We start from the raw sequence: 17,811 nt of genomic DNA, 5'->3' as shown, positions 1-17,811 counted from the left end.
AACTCTGGAGTCATCACAGCCATTCCTGACAAGTAAACACACACACAATTATGTTGTTGGGGTCTGACATTGGAGACCCATCTTCTAATAGGAAGAAAAAGCTAAATTATGGGTGCAAGCAGCTCCACAGATGTATTAACTTGCAAAGAAGGAACTACACCTGTAAAGGGGTTAGAAACCTAGGCAGTGCTTGAATAAAAAGACGTCTCTCTCTTTTTAATAACATCTATTTTTCCCCTATAGGATGGAACTGTGGTTTGTAATGAGTTAAAACAGGCTTAAAACAGACCCATTACACTTTTGCTATTTTCTCTCCTAGATTAAAAATCATATAAATTATTTTTCAAGAATTACACTAGTGGCACATATGTTTAACAGTCCTCAAAGCCTGACTGGCTGAGGGGGGAAAACTCTGGCTATGGAAGCTTCCCAAAAAATTACAGCCATCTCAAATATTTCAGAAGTTACAGGCAATTCCTCTGACCTTATCTTTAGCTTCTGCTTCAGCAAAGGGCACAGCTATAAAGAAATAGTGCACTGCATATTATTAACATGGGGAAATATAAACCATAGAATCATAGAATGGTCTGGGTCAGAAGGGACCCCAAGGATCATAATGCTCCAACCCCCCTGCCACAGGCAGCTCCACCAACCTCCAGGCCTAGATCTACACAAGGTTGTCCAGGGCCCCATCCAACCTGGCCTTGAACACTCCCAGGGATGGGGCATCCACCACCTCTCTGGGCAGCCCGTTCCAGCACCTCACCACTCTCTCTGTAGAGAGATATCCTAAATAGGATAGGTTTAATTATTTAGTATAATACAAGGTTGCTTTTTAGTGAAATGAGTGTTTTCAACCACCTCTATAACCAAACAGTGTGTCATAATAACAATAAAACTTCCTATAGGACTTAATTATCCATAACAAAGAGCCATAAAGTTGTTTGGCTTGGGAATTTTTCTCATTTTCTGGTGAGAAGGGAGTCATGGAGGGCAAAGCAGGAGGTCAGCATACCATGTGCAGCCAAGTTAACCAGTGAAACTGTAATTAAAGCAAAACTAATTATATTACTCCCAAAAAGCAAGATCAGCCCCAGCTATATTTCGGAGAGTATGACAAAAAAAACGGGGAATGAAAACCCCATGTTTGAAAACAAGAGGTTTGACAGGGAAGCAAGGTTGATTTGTAAAAATTCAAGTGACTCCTCAGCATGTTGTTGGAATTACAGACATAGAAGTCATTCAGCGTATCAGTAAAACCCGATTTCTCAAAGCATTCACGATTGCAAGACAACTATGATTCGCACTTTTTGCTCCTTTCTTTGAGTGAATTCCCATTAAAGCCCAAAACCACATCTCTGAGTTTCCAATCCTAAAAAATATTCCAGTAAATAAATGCAGAGCACAAAACCACATACATATAAAGGTGAATTTTTGAAGGGAAGTGAATAAGAAAAAAAAAAAAAAAATCACTTCACACTCCCCAATGTGTCAGCCAGCAGTTCTCTTAACCACAAGAGGACTTTTCAACAAGGGCTTCTCCGATAGCAGCTTGCAGTACACTTGTAACGGCAACAGCTGCAACACAGCTGCAACTCTATGCACATAGATCATCCTCATCCATTATAAGTGACTTAGACATTTAAAGAATCTACCTTAATCATGCAGTTATACAGCCTTGCCTAATGCCAATACAACGTAGGCATCTTGACCTCTGCTGCAGGAGGTGCTGGGCTATCACTGCTATTTAACATGAAATGAAGAATCTCTTAAGGCTAATAAGCTTATTCATTATCTTCTCCACCACTTCTCAGCTGAGTTTCTGTACAACAGCTGAGCTGCTCTAACACCCACAAAGAGGTAACAGTTGGCCAACAGTTACTAAGCTTTAATCTTCATCCTACAAACATCTGCACATGTTTGACACTGTCTGGACACTAATTTCATCAAAGCAAGAGAGAAAACCAGCATCTCATAGGAGGTTAAAGTCTGCAGTGAAAAAGCAGACACCTTATAGCACATCACTAGGTTATGACAAGTTGCATACCTCAACTTTACATCAACTTCCTCTGCCTGGATGACTGCACCAGTCACAGGCTGCACGGTGACAGCATCACCTGGATTTACTTTCAGATTCCTCTGTGTGGTTTCACTCAGCCCAACTTTCCCACCTGGAAAGCCTGCGGTGGGCCAAGCAGTACAGACCTAAGAAAAGATTCAAGGCAAACAACAGTCAGTTGAGATTTCTGCCCCCTGTTTCCAGTCCTCCAGTTAAAATAAGCAATGCTTCCTTATGAAAACCATGGACTGAGGGATGAAGAAGGGTTAGGTTAAAACTGGAAGATAGAAGTAGCACTGAGTTCTTAAGATATCATCCAAAACTTTTGTCAAGAAGGAAGGGGTTATATTTTCCCTACAAAGGAGATAAAAAAATTCACCAGGACTCTACAAATTCTGCAGTAACACAAAAGCATGCACTGTGCTGACTAGGAAATGATGCTCATCAGTGAAGAAGAGCATAGGGTTATACTCTTGGTTTGCAAGTAAAATATGTGTGTCTGCATATATAATATACAACACATATATTCACACTTGCGTCCTCTAAGTTTCTTGAAAAAAGTCAGCAGCATGAATTTTTTTCCAGTACTATGAGAATAAAGATGTAACTACAGTGTAGAAACCATGGAAAAGCACATTTGTTCTCTCTCTCAGTGCACGCTTCTTTATTCAAGGCGTGCTCCATTTTGGTGCCTATTGAATACAGAATCACTAGACGGGAAAAGACCTTTAAGATCATCGAGTCCAACCATACCTATCCTCTACTAAACCATATCCCTAAGTACCTTGTCTACCCATCTTTTAAACACAGCCGGGGACAGTGACTTAACCCCCTTCCTGGGCAGCCTGTTCCAGTGCCCGATAACCCTTTCAGTGAAGAAGTTTTTCCGAATGTCTAGTCTGAACCTGCCCTGGCACAGCTTAAGGCCATTCCCCCCTCATTCCATCACCTGTCCCCTGGCTGAAGAGACCATCGCCCACTTCCCTACAACCTCCTTTCAGGTAATTGTAGGCAGTCTCCCCTCAGCCTCCTCTTCTCCAGGCTAACCATCCCCAGCTCCCTCAGCCTCCTAAGGTTTGCTCTCCAGCCCCTTCACCAGCCTGGTTGCCCTTCTCTGTACACACTCCAGAACCTCCATGTCCTTCTTGTAGTGAGGGGCCCAAATCTGAACCCAGCACTCGAGTACAACCAGAACACCCTGGAAACACAAGGAAAGCACTTGTCTCACCTCCTGTCGCCCACCAGCGGAGGTTAGCAAGACCGGACGACCTATGCAGGCGTTCAGAGACTTCATGCTGCTCAGCGACAGCTGGGCGAGGGCTCTTCGCAACATTTTTGGAACTTTATCATCTCCTAACGTTTTCAAGAGAAAAAACAGACATCGTTTTTTCCTACCTGTCAGACTAACCCGGTATTTCTCCCCCTCCCCAACCAGTACACCTAATAAAACCCTACCAGTCCCTCAGAGAGGCAGCACCCATCCGTGAGGGTAGCCCAGGGACCTTCCTGAGGGGAAACCGCGCTGTAACGGGACAGCGTTCCTGGCGGGGCAGGGAACGCACATGGATACGTGCTGTTGCTCGCTGGGTTTTTCCAATTCGTCTCAGGTACCCGCGGCACCCACCTACGGCGGTCGTTATTCTTCGACGCCGTGAGGAACGCGCAGACTTCACGGGTCCTCAGCCCTAAGAAAGCCCCTCGGTACGCGCCCTGGCAAGGGGACGGGGGAGCTCCAGCGGCCGCGGGGAGCGGGAGCCCGGCTTCGCGGGAACTCATTTTTAAACGAGCCGTCTCAGCACGCCGGGCTGGAGCACGCACCAGCCCACCCCCGCCACTCGCACCCTCGTACCTGACTCCAGGGCATCGGTGACTCCCAGCGCCGGCGGCCCGCCCTCGGTGGCCCCGGGAGGGGCAGTCCGCGGGGAGCTACCGCCGCCCGGGACTGTTCGCCCTTTACTCTTCCTTCTGGAGGAGGCGGACATGCTGCCTTAGCCGGCTGCCGCCGAGCGCTTCCGGGAGCAGAGGCCGGCACCACCCCGGGGAGGGCCGTTTCCCGCCCGGCCCGGCTCGGCTCCGCTCCGCGCAGCGCCATGGTCCGGCTGTGCTGTGCGTTGCTGCGGGCGCGGGGCTGGGGGGCCCTGGCCGGGCTGCGGGCGCGACCGGACAAATTCGGGGGGGTCAGCGTGGACCTGGCCGAGCTCCGCCGCCCACTCCGCATGGAGCGGGCGGCCTTCGGGCGGTGGCTACGGGGCAAGTGTCAGGCGGCGAGCCGAGGGCGGGGGGGAGGAACGGGACTGCCGGGGCAGCAGGGCAGGCGGACGGGCGGGCCGTGACGGGTCTCCTTATGGCGCTCGGCCCGTGAGGCAGCTCCCTCAGCCGCGCTGGGCGGGAGGCAGCCGTCGCCCCTCACACGCACAGCCGGGTCCGTGCGGTGCAGCAAAGGGGAGCAGAGATTGGCTTTCCCAGTGCCTCATGGCGGGTCCAGGCCTAAAAGCCAACGGTTTATGTGCGAACACCAAACGGTACCACACAAAATGCCGGGCTGGCAGCACCTCAGCACCTCCCACCACGTTTCTCACGCCCATGGCAGTTTAACCCCGTGGTACACGAGGTAAAAATACAGATTTCCACACGTTAATCCTAGCTGGCATCTGTGTGAGAAGGCTTAAAAGCAGAAGGGGCAAGGGGCTCTCTAAGGGGCAGCAGTGGCCTTTACCCTCCTCCCCTCGCTGTCTCTTGCAGGCGCAGTGGCCCGCTGGCGGGATGAAGGCCGTGTCGCTGTCTGGCTGCATGTCCCCATCTTCCAGAGCCAGTTTGCAGCAGCGGCTGCTTCGCAAGGTTTTGTTTTCCACCATGCTGAGCAGGGCTCATCCACCTTGACACTGTGGCTGGGAGAAGGGCCCAGCAGGCTGCCAGGGTATGCCACCCACCAGCTGGGAGTTGCAGGTTAGTTACCAAGGCTGTTGGACTCACAAAAAGATTTTTGAACCAGCCCTTAGGACCTGGTTCTGTAGGGAATTGGGTGTGTAGAGAAAACATTGAAACCAGCACCTGAACCAGCTGCTTACTTTGTGGGTAACTTTACAAAATGAAATGTGTCTTTCATGACTAGATCTGTACAACCACGCATATTGCTAAGAACAGGCCAATAAATCTATGATTCTTTGATAAAGAGGTTTCTCAGAACTCAAAACTTTTTTTTCAAAAAACCACCAACAGCCCAGGGCGAGAAAAATGAGGTCCTGAAGCTTTAAACTTTACCTCACAAATGTTTTTAAGCACAATTTTGAGAAACATATCTTGGCTTTCACCTTGCAGTTGAGAGAGATAGGATTCCAGGGTTTGAGCAGTTTTTTAAAAGTAAAAAGGTAACTATGAGCATTTTAGAAAAAAATTAATCATTTCTCTGTGCGGTGGTTCATCCCCAAACAGCAGCTTAGCACCACATGCTGCACACTCACTGGCAGAGGAGAAAAAGGTGGAGCCTCCCCAGGTTGGGATAAGGACAGTTTGCTGGCAAAAATCACCATGAAAGGAGAACAATAAGAGTACCACACAATACAAGGACTGCACCAACACCACAGCTCTGAATTCACTCAGGAGCACCCTTCCCTGACCAGCCCCTTTTATGGGGGAGTGATGTCAGGTGGTGTGGAAACAGCTTGGGCTAACTCAGCTCACCTGTGCTGGCTGCTGGTGAGGGGTGTGTGGGGGGCAACTCTGGCCTGGCCAGAACCAGGATGCTTTGTTCCCCATCTTTACTGTAGGTGTTTCATATATGCATTTGCCTACACAGTGTTCAGGTTAAGGTCTGTAAATGGGGAAAACTTGACCAAACAGATTGTTCAGGAGCTAGCACAGCTATTAGCCTAATTACAACAGACCAAAAGCTGCTCTAAACTGTGTCTAGAAGTCCACAGCACAAATCTATTTTACAAACACAGGGATGCCATACTCTTACCCATCTAGATCTCTCACAGTTGGAAAGTGTTTGCTTCTAAAAACTGAGGACATTCCCAAGGAAGTAGTCAAGATGTTGTTCCTCTTTTTTTTTTCTTTTTTTCTTTTCCCTTCCCTTTTTTTTTCTTCCCTGCCCTTTTTTTTTATCTTTTTCTTTCTTAAATACAGTGCAGTACAAGGAACTGATGAATGCTCAAACTCAGCTTCACCAATCTGAATGTTTTTGCCCCACCTGTCTCAGCAGTCTTCCACAGATACGCAATTACCTGTCCCATCACTCAGGAATCTCCTGTCTGGTTCAATACCCATACCCCTTGCATACCTAACACTCAGCATTACAGCAGAGACAGCAAACCTCTTCCATTGCAAGCCTGACTAGTTTGTCCTTGGCTTACAGGGACGTGTCCAGTCTTTGCCAAGTTGTGTTAAGGCCCATAAAGAGCAATTAGAAAGACGCAGTTAGGAAAGACTCCCAGGAGCTGTAATACTCTCTGTAGCGGCAGGTCAGGTGAAGGTAAGATTTGGAAAACTCCTTGGGTTCTGGTACACCGCTACTGCTCTTGGTGGTTTTCTGTTACAAAGTCAGCAGAGGGCAGCGTAGAAGCTGAAGACGGGCTTGAATTTTTGTCAATGGACATGTTAGAGCATGTTTCCCTGAGGTATGAAAACCTCACCGCTGAAATATGTGGCATTAGACTCGGGTAAGATAATGCCTTCTAGAAAAAGCGCCGCGTTGCTCCTTACTGTTACAACTCGCGGGCCTGAGGAAGTGTGACTAACTGGAAGGGGGTTTCCTGCAGTGGGGTTTGCATAGCTGAAAGTGCTATTTAAAAGAAAAACGTGTGATGGATGTGTTGTGACCCTGACGGTTCTCAGGGAGGTTTTAAGATGAGAAAAACCCTAACTTTGAAAAGCTCTCAAATAAACATCTGCAAATACAAAACCAAATGTGCTCTCAGGGCATAATTAGCTGTTGTACTTTGAGATGAACACTCTGCACTCCACAAGTAAGAAAAAACTCTAAGGAAAGAAAGTTTCCTAAATGCAGGTATAGGGATTCCATCCTTTATTGCGCAGATTTAAAAAACTGCACGGTGTGTATGTACTCTTTGCTGCCACCCTTCAAACCTGTACAGTTTTGTTCGCTGTTGGGAGTTTCTTTAAAAGAGGTAGAGTCTCAAGGCAGTTGTGCAGGTAAACAGAATTCTGTATGTGGAATAATGACCGCAACACTAATTTGTTTTTTCCTTCTGTTCCACTCACACTCAGTGGATGGGGTGCACGCTCCAAGAATACACCAAGCAGCATGGATACCACCTGGCATATGTTTATTGCATTGTCCTACTTCAGGAGGGAGACTTTGAGTAGTGAAGGGCTTTGTTCTACTTTGAGTTGCCTTTGTTGAAAGATTAAATTAATGAAATACCTGAAGTTCTATCCCATGTATGTGCCAAGCCCCAGGCACTTTTATTCCCTGCACAAAGCGCTGCATTTTAGACAGTGTCCGCAGTACAGAGAAGCGAGTCTGCCGGCCAGAGTCTTCATCTCAGAGCTGTGGCCAGTCAGTTCAGCACAGGGCAGCTCAGTCCCTCGAGCAGCCTGAAGATAAAAAGCAGAGATGTTGCAAGTGGTTTGCTAGCCTGCCTTGCCAAGTAGTCCAGCAGCTGGTTTTCTTCCTGCCTGGAGTTTCTCACCCCGTGAACGCTGCGCAGCCAGGGCCGGTGCCTTGGCACCATCCCGCCAAGTGATGACCAAGGTGTGAATAAGCAAGGTCAGGTCATGTTTTGCCAGACTAGATCAGAGTCGCCAAGCAGAGAGTAACAAACGTTACTCATTGGGCTTGGCCGTTATTGTTTAGAAATAGTGGAATATGTGATGCATCTTCCAGCTAACTTACTGCATCCGCTTGTAGGCGGCAGGATTTTCCAAATATGTAAAGGTGCAGAAAGACTTCTGGTGCATGAAGGGATTAAGATGTTTGTGAAAAGCATTTCCAAAGTTCTCCACCTCCTGGGGGAAGCGGTCTGCCAGCCACAAAAGTGACATGCTTGTAAATGCACTGCATGACAATGGCATAGGAAGACAAGTTGAGGAAGAAAAGTAAAAGTCATTCTCGTCTCCTTCATGCATAGTAGAAGCCTCACGAGACAGCTGTTATTTTCATTGCTACCTTCCTTAATCCGATAGTTGAAACAAAGTTATCAAGGAGGGAGAAGGGTCTCCACGCTCTCATGCACATGCATCAGCCAGGGTCAGCGGTGTTGCTTACGGACATGTGTGAAGTGAGCAGCTACATACATGTCAGATTGCACAGGGAGATGCAGCTCCCAAGTTACTTGACAAAGTAATGCCTATTCCTGTCTGATGATGTTTATGATGCAAGTGGTTGTGTGTGCTCATTACATGGGTGACAAATGCTTTTCAACCCTGAACACCTTTTCATCAGTCATACATAAAACAGGTAGAATGAAGATATTTTTCCCCTCTATTACTCATTGTCTGGAGTTACGGGATATTTTCTTTTCATACAGTTTTCATACCTGTTTCCCAAAAGAGAACATTCAAAACAACAGTGTTGTAATAGCAGCTACTTGGGTAGGTTACAAGTGCAAACTTTTCCAGGAAGTCATCCTGGCATTGGATGATTTAAAGCTCTGGGTACCACATTTATAGCAGGAAGGAGAATCTTTAAAACCGCAGTTGGAAGCCTGCAGCCAAGCTCTGACCTCACCGATGCTAACCAGGTGTGGCCATGCGAGCCTCAGCAGAGGGACTCTCCAGCTGCACCTGGGAGAATGAGACCAGACAGCACTCCCCTTGGTGTTACTCTTCTTGCTTTAGATTTAGGTATCAGCTAGCAGAGCGGGACTGGAGCACCTCTCCTACGAGGAAAGGCTGAGTGACCTGGAGCTGTTCAGCCTTGAGAAAAGAAGACTGAGAGGGGATCTGATCAATGTTTATAAATATCTGAAGTGTGGGGGACAGGGGGAAATGGCCAGCCTCTTCTCAGTGGTCTGTGGGGACAGGACAAGGGGCAATGGCCTCAAGTTGGAGCACAGGAAGTTCCGCACCAATATGCGGAAGAACTTTTTTCCAGTGAGGGTGACAGAGCCCTGGGACAGGCTGCCCAGGGGAGTGTGGAGTCTCCTTCTCTGGAGATATTCAAGCCCTGTCTGGATGCTTCCCTGTGTGACCTGTCCTAGGGACCCTGCTTTGGCAGGGGGGTTGGACCTGATGATCTCTGGAGGTCCCTTCCAACCCCTACGATTCTGTGATTGTGTGATTCTCTGGACATCTCACAGAGAACGTCACTGGCAAAAGATACATTCACAGGCGTTGATTTCTGGGGAAAAGAGGAGAGAGAGAACGTTCTGTTTGATTCAAACTGCAGTTTCCTATCTTCAGCAGTCCTCCTTGGTCTCAGCAAACTATTTGGCTGGAGAATGTCTTTTCTAGAAAATAACCCCTACACTCACAGCTTGCATCAAAGTTGCTCCCAATTTCCTCTTGGTCACTCTTTTAATGAGCACAGTACATGAACCTGGACACTGCTAAATATTTACAGGAGGAATGAAATCATACAGTCACAAGCCCTGGGGAGGCAGATACATGACTACCCTCTTAAAGCACGTCCTTTGACATATCTTGAAGGAAGACTGGTAACTTATCTTTTAAGTAGCCCTCCTACACAGAAGTCTGCCATGTATTATTAAAAAACAGGCTGTTTTGAACTGGACAGTCATTCCTTAATAATTCCTTTCTGTGGAAATACTTCCTGTAGCATTTTAAATGCGTATGTCATCACAGATCTGTCCATATACTCTTCCTACTGCGGTAAAATGATACAAACAGGGTTTTTTTACCATTACCTACTAATTTGAAACCCATCCATGAGTGATGTGGAAAAGAGCCTGCACCACTGTGCTCATTCTGCCTACCACAGCGTGCTTGGAAATCTGAGAAAAATACATGTTGTAAAGACAAGCCGTTTTTGAAGGCATGACATGATGATTAAACATGAAAGCACTTTGGTTTTAACAAGCAGGAAAACTTGTAATCTGTGGGGGAAAGTCATGGGCTGAGCACGAAGACACAAGGAAAAGCTGAACTTAAATAAATCGGGGTGTATGAATCAAGTGAAAGTCTCACTTCTCCGCTTGGAAGCAATGCCTTTTGATTAAGAAATTGTCTGGGGTTACCACACAGCTCCTATCATGAGTTGTTAGCTGTGTAGTACAGTACTGAGTTGATGGTCAGCTGGCTGAACATCATCAGTAGTGTCAGCACATCGGGTACCAAACGTTGTGTGTTGTTTAATCAGGAAATGCTCAAGCAGGATTTTTGTCATGAATTTCACTGGAGAAGGGTTCCTGCCCACGGTGACTACTCAGCCAGAGGCACTGGAAAAATTCCTGTTACTTGAGCAAGATTACAGGCATGTCTCTGCTGCACCAAGCAGATTTGCTAGATTATTTGGAGGATATCTTGATCTTGCATTCCTCATTTCTGATAATATTAAAACAAGCAAATTATTCTTTTTATTCCTGGAGTTTAACTGTGAGCAGTATTTATCTTGGTACTGCTAGCTTTGACTTTTTATATAGGAAACTTAACCTTTTTTTTCCTATTTTATTGTGTATCGGTTTTCTGCCAACAAACCACTTTTCTGTAATTCATCCAGACAGATCCTGCTAACTGCAAGCTGAGGGCCATCAGGGGTTTGTCATGTTTTATCAGAACTCTTAAATTACGGTGAAGATTGGACATAGGTGCCTAACAATCTGTTTTGCTATTCTCTCACTGCTAGGCGCTGTTCTAGATGAAAGCACTGGAAAGGTGTTGGTTGTACAAGACAGAAATAGGGTAAGTTTGTTACAGCATTATTAAATAGAGAAGTTCATTTAGATAGGGCTACACTGTAGTATCAGATAAAGGTCTTTTCCTGTTCATTCTGGTCCAAAAACGGCACTAACTTGTGTGTGTCTTGGAACACGTCTATCAAGAGACTGTTGTGTCGCGTTTCAGGGCAAAAGAAAGACTTTGAAAATCGATGGCTTTGATGTTAATTATAACTGGTGATTGAATCAGCACAGTTAAGTATCCTTCCTTCTTCTGATTTGCTGTTTTCTGCTGCAACTGACCCAAGAATCGGCATCTTGCGTTTGGATCCTTGCAGACAGAGGTCTGTCAGCCACACCCACGTGGCTCAGAGCAGATTTCAGGAGAGGGATTCTGACTCGGTTTGGTTTTGAAAATTCCAGGCATATCTGTGGCTTTAAGTAAGCACTAACGTGGTCAGCCGTGACCCCGAGACCACCGTTGTACTGCAGGTGTAAAGAGCAGTAATTGCTCGCAGAGTGAAGTGCTTGGCCTCACTACTGAGAATGCCAAACCAGAGCGTGTTGGTGGGGTGATGGTGGGGCGTGTGATGTGGCATGAGGTAACCAAACACCCATCACCAGTCAGGGTTTCCAGCCTCTGCCAGGCTAGCCGAGGTGTTGATACAGCACGTGTAGAACTAGCTCATTACCAGCTGCCTGTGCAGTTCTGTTTGAAACACACCGCGTTTCAATTACCCTTTCATTTGCAAATTAAATAAAAGCATCTCTAGTCCATTGAGATTAAACACCACCTGTAACATGGGCACAGTCAGAACTTGCATACGCAGCCTGTGTGCCTGGATGCATCATTTCCATTTATATGGGCCAGAATCTTACTGGCTACGTGCTTCTCTTTTGTGAACCAGCCACTTGGGAGATCTGTCCTCAGGACCAAACCCATCACTTCACCACCAGCGTTCAGGCATTGGGTGAAAGGGTGCTTTCTTGGACAGGTTCCATCATGCAACATGTTCAATTTGTAACGCAAGAATTCCCAGGAAGAGAAACACCCTTTTCTTGTTTCCGGCAAACTATTCATTTTATAGTTTTACTTGCCATGAAGTAAAATCCCAAGGACTTCTCTACAGCAGGACCGACAGTCTGGCTTACATTTGGTAATTAACTGACAAAAGCATGCAAGCTATAGGCTCCAAGGGCAGTTCCAGTTCCAGGGAGCCCCCATGAACATAACAGCACACTGTAAAGTTCAGAAATGTTACCTTTGCTTTTCTTTTTTCATGCACACAGAGATGACAAAACTGCCACTTACCTTTTAAGCGAGTATCTTAAGCAGCTCTCAGAGTGAAAACAGAAATGGCACATTCTGCATATTTAGAAGGAAAGTTTCCTAAGAGCCCAGGAGGCCTGAAGTTTAACTTCTTCACACTGTGGTTTCGTTAAGGCTCACTCACAGCTGTTTTAAGCACAGATATCTCTACCCAGTTTTACAGTGAGACTTCAGATGCTCTATTGAGGCCCTTGGTCCAGTCCCATACTCTCCAGACCTTACTCCGGCCCCAGAACACAAGCAGACCAGCCTGGCACCCTCTGCTCAATGCTGAAAGGTGGGATGGGTACATCAGCTCACCTTTCCTGAATGAAGCTGACACCTAGGAAAAACCTATTAATGCTGCTTCCTCTCTGCACAGCTCTCTTGCCGAGTGGATAAAATTAAGAGTATGAACACGTTTTTCCCTGAAATGGTAACTTGATTGTATAAATTATGTTCTGAAAGATTAAGAAATAAAAAAATAAAAGCTAGTGGAATTTTAGTAGCTGCTTGGGTTTTATCATGAAGCCTATTCCACAGCACACAAAGAAAGATTTCCAGGAACTGAAAGCAAGTCTGAAAGCCAGCAAATGTATGTATTTTCCATCCGCGCTATTTTTAATCTATTACTTTAAATTCCCATCCAAGCCCTTTCAGTAGTACCCAGGAAAAAAAAAAAAACATTTTCCAGTGTAGTCAGTGGGGTTTCAAATCACTGGAAAGCACAAAACTTCCCTCCCTCTGCTGCATGTACAAGAAAAGTTACCTCTTCCCCCCTCCCTGAGTGTACCTTTTACTGTGTTAATTTCTAGTTGAAAGTTAACTTCCTCCTCCATAAAGGAAAAGAAAAGAACAGTACATAGATGTAAAGCCTACACATCTTAATGCATATGCAAGGGGCGTAAGAACTGGGTGGGACTCCCTCACCAATATCAATAGCACCGAGTCTGCACTTCATGTTCCAAGTACTGAACTTTATTACAAGTCAATAAATGCTTCTATATATAAATCTCACACAACGCCCCGGGTTTTGTATTCCATGAAAACAAACAAGTTACACTACATGGTTATTACAGACACACGAAGTCATCTTAAAGCCAGTGCAGTATAGAACAGTACTACAATTGTAATAACTGTATGTAAGATTAAATATATATACATTTTTAAAAAGCCAAAACCATGGAATTGGAATACATTAGTGATGAAATATAAGATTATATAGTCTATAGCAGCTTTAATAATATTCAACTACTCTATCTAGTTATCTAGCAGCATCATGTTGTCTAATGACCGTTAGACAGTTTTTTTTGGATCAGTAGCTGTTTTGTTCCAATATTTCATACAGACTGTAGGTATCTCTGATCATCACATTAGCAAGAACAAAGAAGTTCCTACTTCTATAGCCTTGCTGATGTGTGAGTGTAATTACAATACTGCAACTTCAGAAGAAAAAAATCACGTGTTAGTTGTCTCTGTATTGGAGCGCAGAACAGGCTGCATACTTCATTAATGGATTTTTTTCCTCCAGTACAGACTCTAAATGCATGGAAATTTCCAGGAGGTCTGTCTAATCCAGGAGAAGATATCGGTAAGTCCTAGGGTAACAGGTCAGCCATCAACAGAATTACAAAGACATTAACAGTACTGAAACACATTGTGACCCTCATCACTCCTATGACTAATCGCTTCTTTGAATTCATGATGGAGAGATGAAGTGACGTGATCCCATGACATCCCTGATAACAGGATAACATTACCTTCAGGGCAGAGCAGCTTTGTATTTGTAAGATTTACCCTTTTTCACAATTCCCTTTGACGGAGCACTTGAAGCCAGCTTATTTCTGTAGGCTCGTTAGACACGCTGTAGTGAGCCAGAAGTACAGAGAATTAAGGTGGTCGGCACGTAACCCCAGTAAAACCAAAATGCTAGCCCTCAGCTCTCACCAGAATACAGGGCAGTGAGATCTACTGAGCAAAAATTTCCACCTCTCCATTTTTATGTGCAAACCAGAAACACACACTCACACACTTCCTTCCACCCTTGTTCATTTCGTTTGTTTAGATTAAGAGCTCTTCGGCCCAGGACCAGCAGCATTAAGTACAGCACCCAAGTCTTGTGGGCACGCACCTGCATCCAGCCAGAGACGCAAGGCATTCCTTTATTAAAACACAACAGTGATGGGAGGAAACCTATTGCTTCCACCCAGCGTAGTGCAGGGGGCGATGAACACTGCTGCCATGGTGTTCTGGGCTGAATGAACAAGGGAGCTAATGAAGAGAGCGAAAATTGTGCTTTTCCTCCTCTTATCTCGCCCCTGAAAATTACGGTCCAAGGGCTGTTGAGTTCCAAAGTTTCACTGTGGCTGTTAGTTAGGTCTTGCTTTCCAAAGTTACATTTCCTCACATTAATTTAGCCCCACATCAGCATTCAGATGTGAGTGTGCCCTTCCAATAACTCTAAAGTGCAGAACTCAAAAATACTGCCCAGAGCAATGCAGCATCTCTGGCAAAAAGCAAGCCCAGGTTTCCTGACTATTTCACACCTTAGAAATACCTGCTGTTTTTAGCAGTCTTCCTACAACAACGTGCGAGGGCTCTATTCCAGTTCATTTCCACACACAGAGAAAGGTTCTTGTTGGCAGGACATGGCCGAGTTGCACTTTCCATCAGCTGCATTGAACTCTCTATGTCAAACACGATGCTAGAAATCAAAATTATTTGCTTGACAATGCAAATACATCTCATGTAGTGAAAGGGATCCGTACTTGTCAAGAGCACAAGGCTCTGAAAGGCCGTGTCTGCTGTCTAGCCAAGCTCCCACACACTTCTGGGGGAGGGAGTTTTGTACTAAAAAAGTGACCTAACTTTGTACTGGAAAAGTACTGAACTCCAGAGGGAGTTTTGTACCGAAAGAGTGACAGGCACTGGCAGCAGCTTCCCGTGAGGAACACCAAGTGAGCCAGTGGTCAACACCTGGGAGGGAACAACTCTCTTACAGCTCCCCTCCTACCACTACTAATGTATATAACAATAAAAGTGATGATTCTCTGCATCACATCTTCATATTACAAGATATAAATTAGTGAAGCAATAATATAATAGAGCTTAATTTTTCTTTTTTAATCCTACATCAAACTTTATAAACTCACAGTCATTCAAGGGACTAAGTTTCAAATTACAGTTACAAACTGCAGTTACAATGCTTGAAGATCCATGATTATATGAAGTGATAAAATATATGGCTGCCTCCTTTAATCGTACAAAGTGACTTGAATCATTTCATAATGCAGGGTAAGCACAGTGCACTCATTTTTGAATTTTAGTGTTTCTGAAACTCAGACTCTAGTGTTTCTTCTATTTTAAATGTCATTATATATTTATATATATACACACGTTTAAATAAAAGGGAAACAGGACAAGGCGCATCTAAAAGCAAAGCTCAAAGCTTCAACTAAATCCCTAATTATTTAATACTCCTTACTGTAGCCTGCCTCAGCCACCTCTGTGCAGTACAGCCCCTTGCCCAACAACAAAACTGCCTGCCCAGCAGACACTGTATCAAACCAGAGGACCGCAGAGGCCTCTCTGGGCAACATGACATGCAGTCACCCCTGGGGTCAGTAAAGGTAAATAAGTCTCTTCCCCGTGCAGTTCTTCCCCCTGTGCAGTAGCCTTTTCACTACTTAATGCTGTAGTAAAGCCACAAGCATGGATGTTCTGCAGGCACCATGTAATAATGGGTCTCTTACAGCTTGTTCCACTGCAAGATGGAACTTGGGCTGAGGCAGAAGTATGTGCAGTCAGGGCCATTAACATACAGCTGTGCAGCTCTGCTGGATAAAGAGTTACGGTTATACACTGCCAGCCACTGCATGTCCTAAGATGTCTCTTTGTTCATGTCTGGCACATCCAGACACACGCTTCTGTAGGAAGGCAGATCTCTACAAGGTCTCCTAAAACACGTTCCTTTTGGAAGTCACCACACTCATCTCTTACTGAAAATGAAATAAAGCAGGTAATGCTGCAAAACAGCTACACATTTACCACTCAAACAAGGCACAACTATGAGCTTACACATTACCTACCAGTAGTTACCCCAGGCAAGCAGGATTTGACTTTACTACAACAAAACTGCAAAATTTGGGGAAAGTACGAAAAGTATTGGAAATCAAGAGAAGAGGACTGGATAGATGGCTGATGCTCTGGCTGCAGCTGCAGCACACAGACCCTCTAGACCCTTGAAATTAGAGCTGCTTCTCTAAGGAGGAATGTTAACACTAAACATCGAATTAGTTGGTTGATGGTGTGGTTGATGTACAAAACATGTAGACATATAGCGTGGGGTGCAGGATGTTTCCGGCAAGAACCGGCTGCGTGCTAGACTGGGATTCAGGCATACTTCAGATCTTACTAGACACACAAGATACCTTGTGAAAAGGGTTAGTGCCAGCTTCCACCTGCTGCACACAGCAGTTCAGCCACGTTGTTACTCCGTGGAGCTTGATTAGATCAAGCAACCTGACATAGGTACAGGTGTTCAGCTGCACAGGGTCTGAACCTGGGTAGAGGCAAGGAGAGACGGGGATGAAGTGGAGGGACTGACGAGGGTGTGATGCTTTCTTGGATTCAGAGCTCAGTGGAGCCATTGACTATCAGAACATCCGTTTCAAAGCCACACCCTGTGCAGTATTACCAAGTTTCTTACCTTGTCATTTTGTAGTTTCTACACAAGAAAGGCACATCACAATTAGCTTTGTTCAGGGACTCAAAAATTAGCTTATCCTTGTGTTGAAACAAACAGGCTTGCACTCTGAAAAGTTTACAGAGCAGAACAGAGAACATGCTCTGAGTCAGAAATTTTCGATGATCAAAAAGCATAGAGAATGTTAAGCTATTCTTTTATGTATTGTAAAGATTGCTCTTTTCACCCAGGAGACACAGCAGTTCGAGAGGTTTTTGAAGAGACTGGCATTAAGTCAGAGTTCAAGTCCATCCTAAGCATAAGGCAGCAACACAAACACCCCGGAGCCTTTGGGAAGTCGGATATGTACATCATCTGTCGCCTGGAGCCCTCCTCCTTTGACATCAGCTTCTGCCAGCAGGAGTGCCTGAGGTGTGAGTGGATGGACCTGGACGAGCTTGCTAGGACCACACACGCTACTCCCATCACCAGCAGCGTAGCTAAACTGCTACTGTATGGATACCGGGAAGGCTTTGGGAAGATCGACATAACCATGAGGGAGTTCCCAGCTGTCTACACAGGCCTGTTCTACAAACTCTACCACAGGGAGCTGCCCGAGTCCTACAGAAACATTACATGAGAGCAACACTTTTCACATTTCATTAGAGTAATCATCTAGAACTATTATCTTCATAATCATATTAATATTATCCATGGACTTCTCTTTAGGTAATTATTAGAAAGTAATTATGCTCTAATAAGCTATAAATTATTTTTAAAGGAAAATATTGCTATAATTGTGCATTGATTTGTTTTCCTTTACTCTGTGAAGCAAACATAAGGTAAATAAAATAGCGCTACAACGATATCTAGCAGAAAACAGGACTGTTATTAATCCTGAAGATACATTTTCTGTGTCAGGTTACCTCCACGCCCACTGGCACAATAGGTTTAAAGAGCA

The 17,811-nt window shown here is 45.3% G+C and overlaps 2 protein-coding genes across 3 annotated transcripts in view; one reads left to right on the top strand and one right to left on the bottom strand.

Annotated features, from left to right (window-relative positions):
• The window catches only part of AFG2A (AFG2 AAA ATPase homolog A), a 205,677-nt gene extending 201,511 nt beyond the window's left edge, over nucleotides 1-4,166 (bottom strand). Inside the window, 4 exon segments of the mRNA XM_084263783.1 lie at nucleotides 2,048-2,205; nucleotides 3,288-3,412; nucleotides 3,909-4,047; nucleotides 4,050-4,166. Coding sequence (XP_084119909.1) covers nucleotides 2,048-2,205; nucleotides 3,288-3,412; nucleotides 3,909-4,047; nucleotides 4,050-4,151 — 524 coding nt within the window. The 5' untranslated portion in view covers nucleotides 4,152-4,166.
• NUDT6 (nudix hydrolase 6) lies at nucleotides 4,150-17,712 on the top strand (the record flags this gene model as incomplete). 2 transcript variants are annotated; one of them, XM_084263784.1, is made up of 5 exons in its annotated part: nucleotides 4,150-4,315; nucleotides 4,808-5,005; nucleotides 10,827-10,882; nucleotides 13,703-13,757; nucleotides 17,102-17,712. In XM_084263784.1, 5 exons carry the CDS (start codon nucleotides 4,150-4,152, stop codon nucleotides 17,488-17,490), a joined length of 864 nt encoding a protein of 287 aa, XP_084119910.1. In that variant the 3' UTR covers nucleotides 17,491-17,712. The 2 variants fall into 2 exon arrangements, with proteins under 2 accessions (XP_084119910.1, XP_084119911.1); XM_084263785.1 differs by having other exon boundaries at nucleotides 4,260-4,309; nucleotides 4,802-5,005.
• Nucleotides 17,713-17,811: the final 99 nt, after the last annotated feature.

The sequence above is a fragment of the Gallinula chloropus genome, assembly GCF_964237585.1.
Source record: "Gallinula chloropus genome assembly, chromosome: 4".
NCBI lineage: Eukaryota > Metazoa > Chordata > Aves > Gruiformes > Rallidae > Gallinula > Gallinula chloropus.
This window is presented reverse-complemented; position numbering and strand designations above follow the sequence as displayed.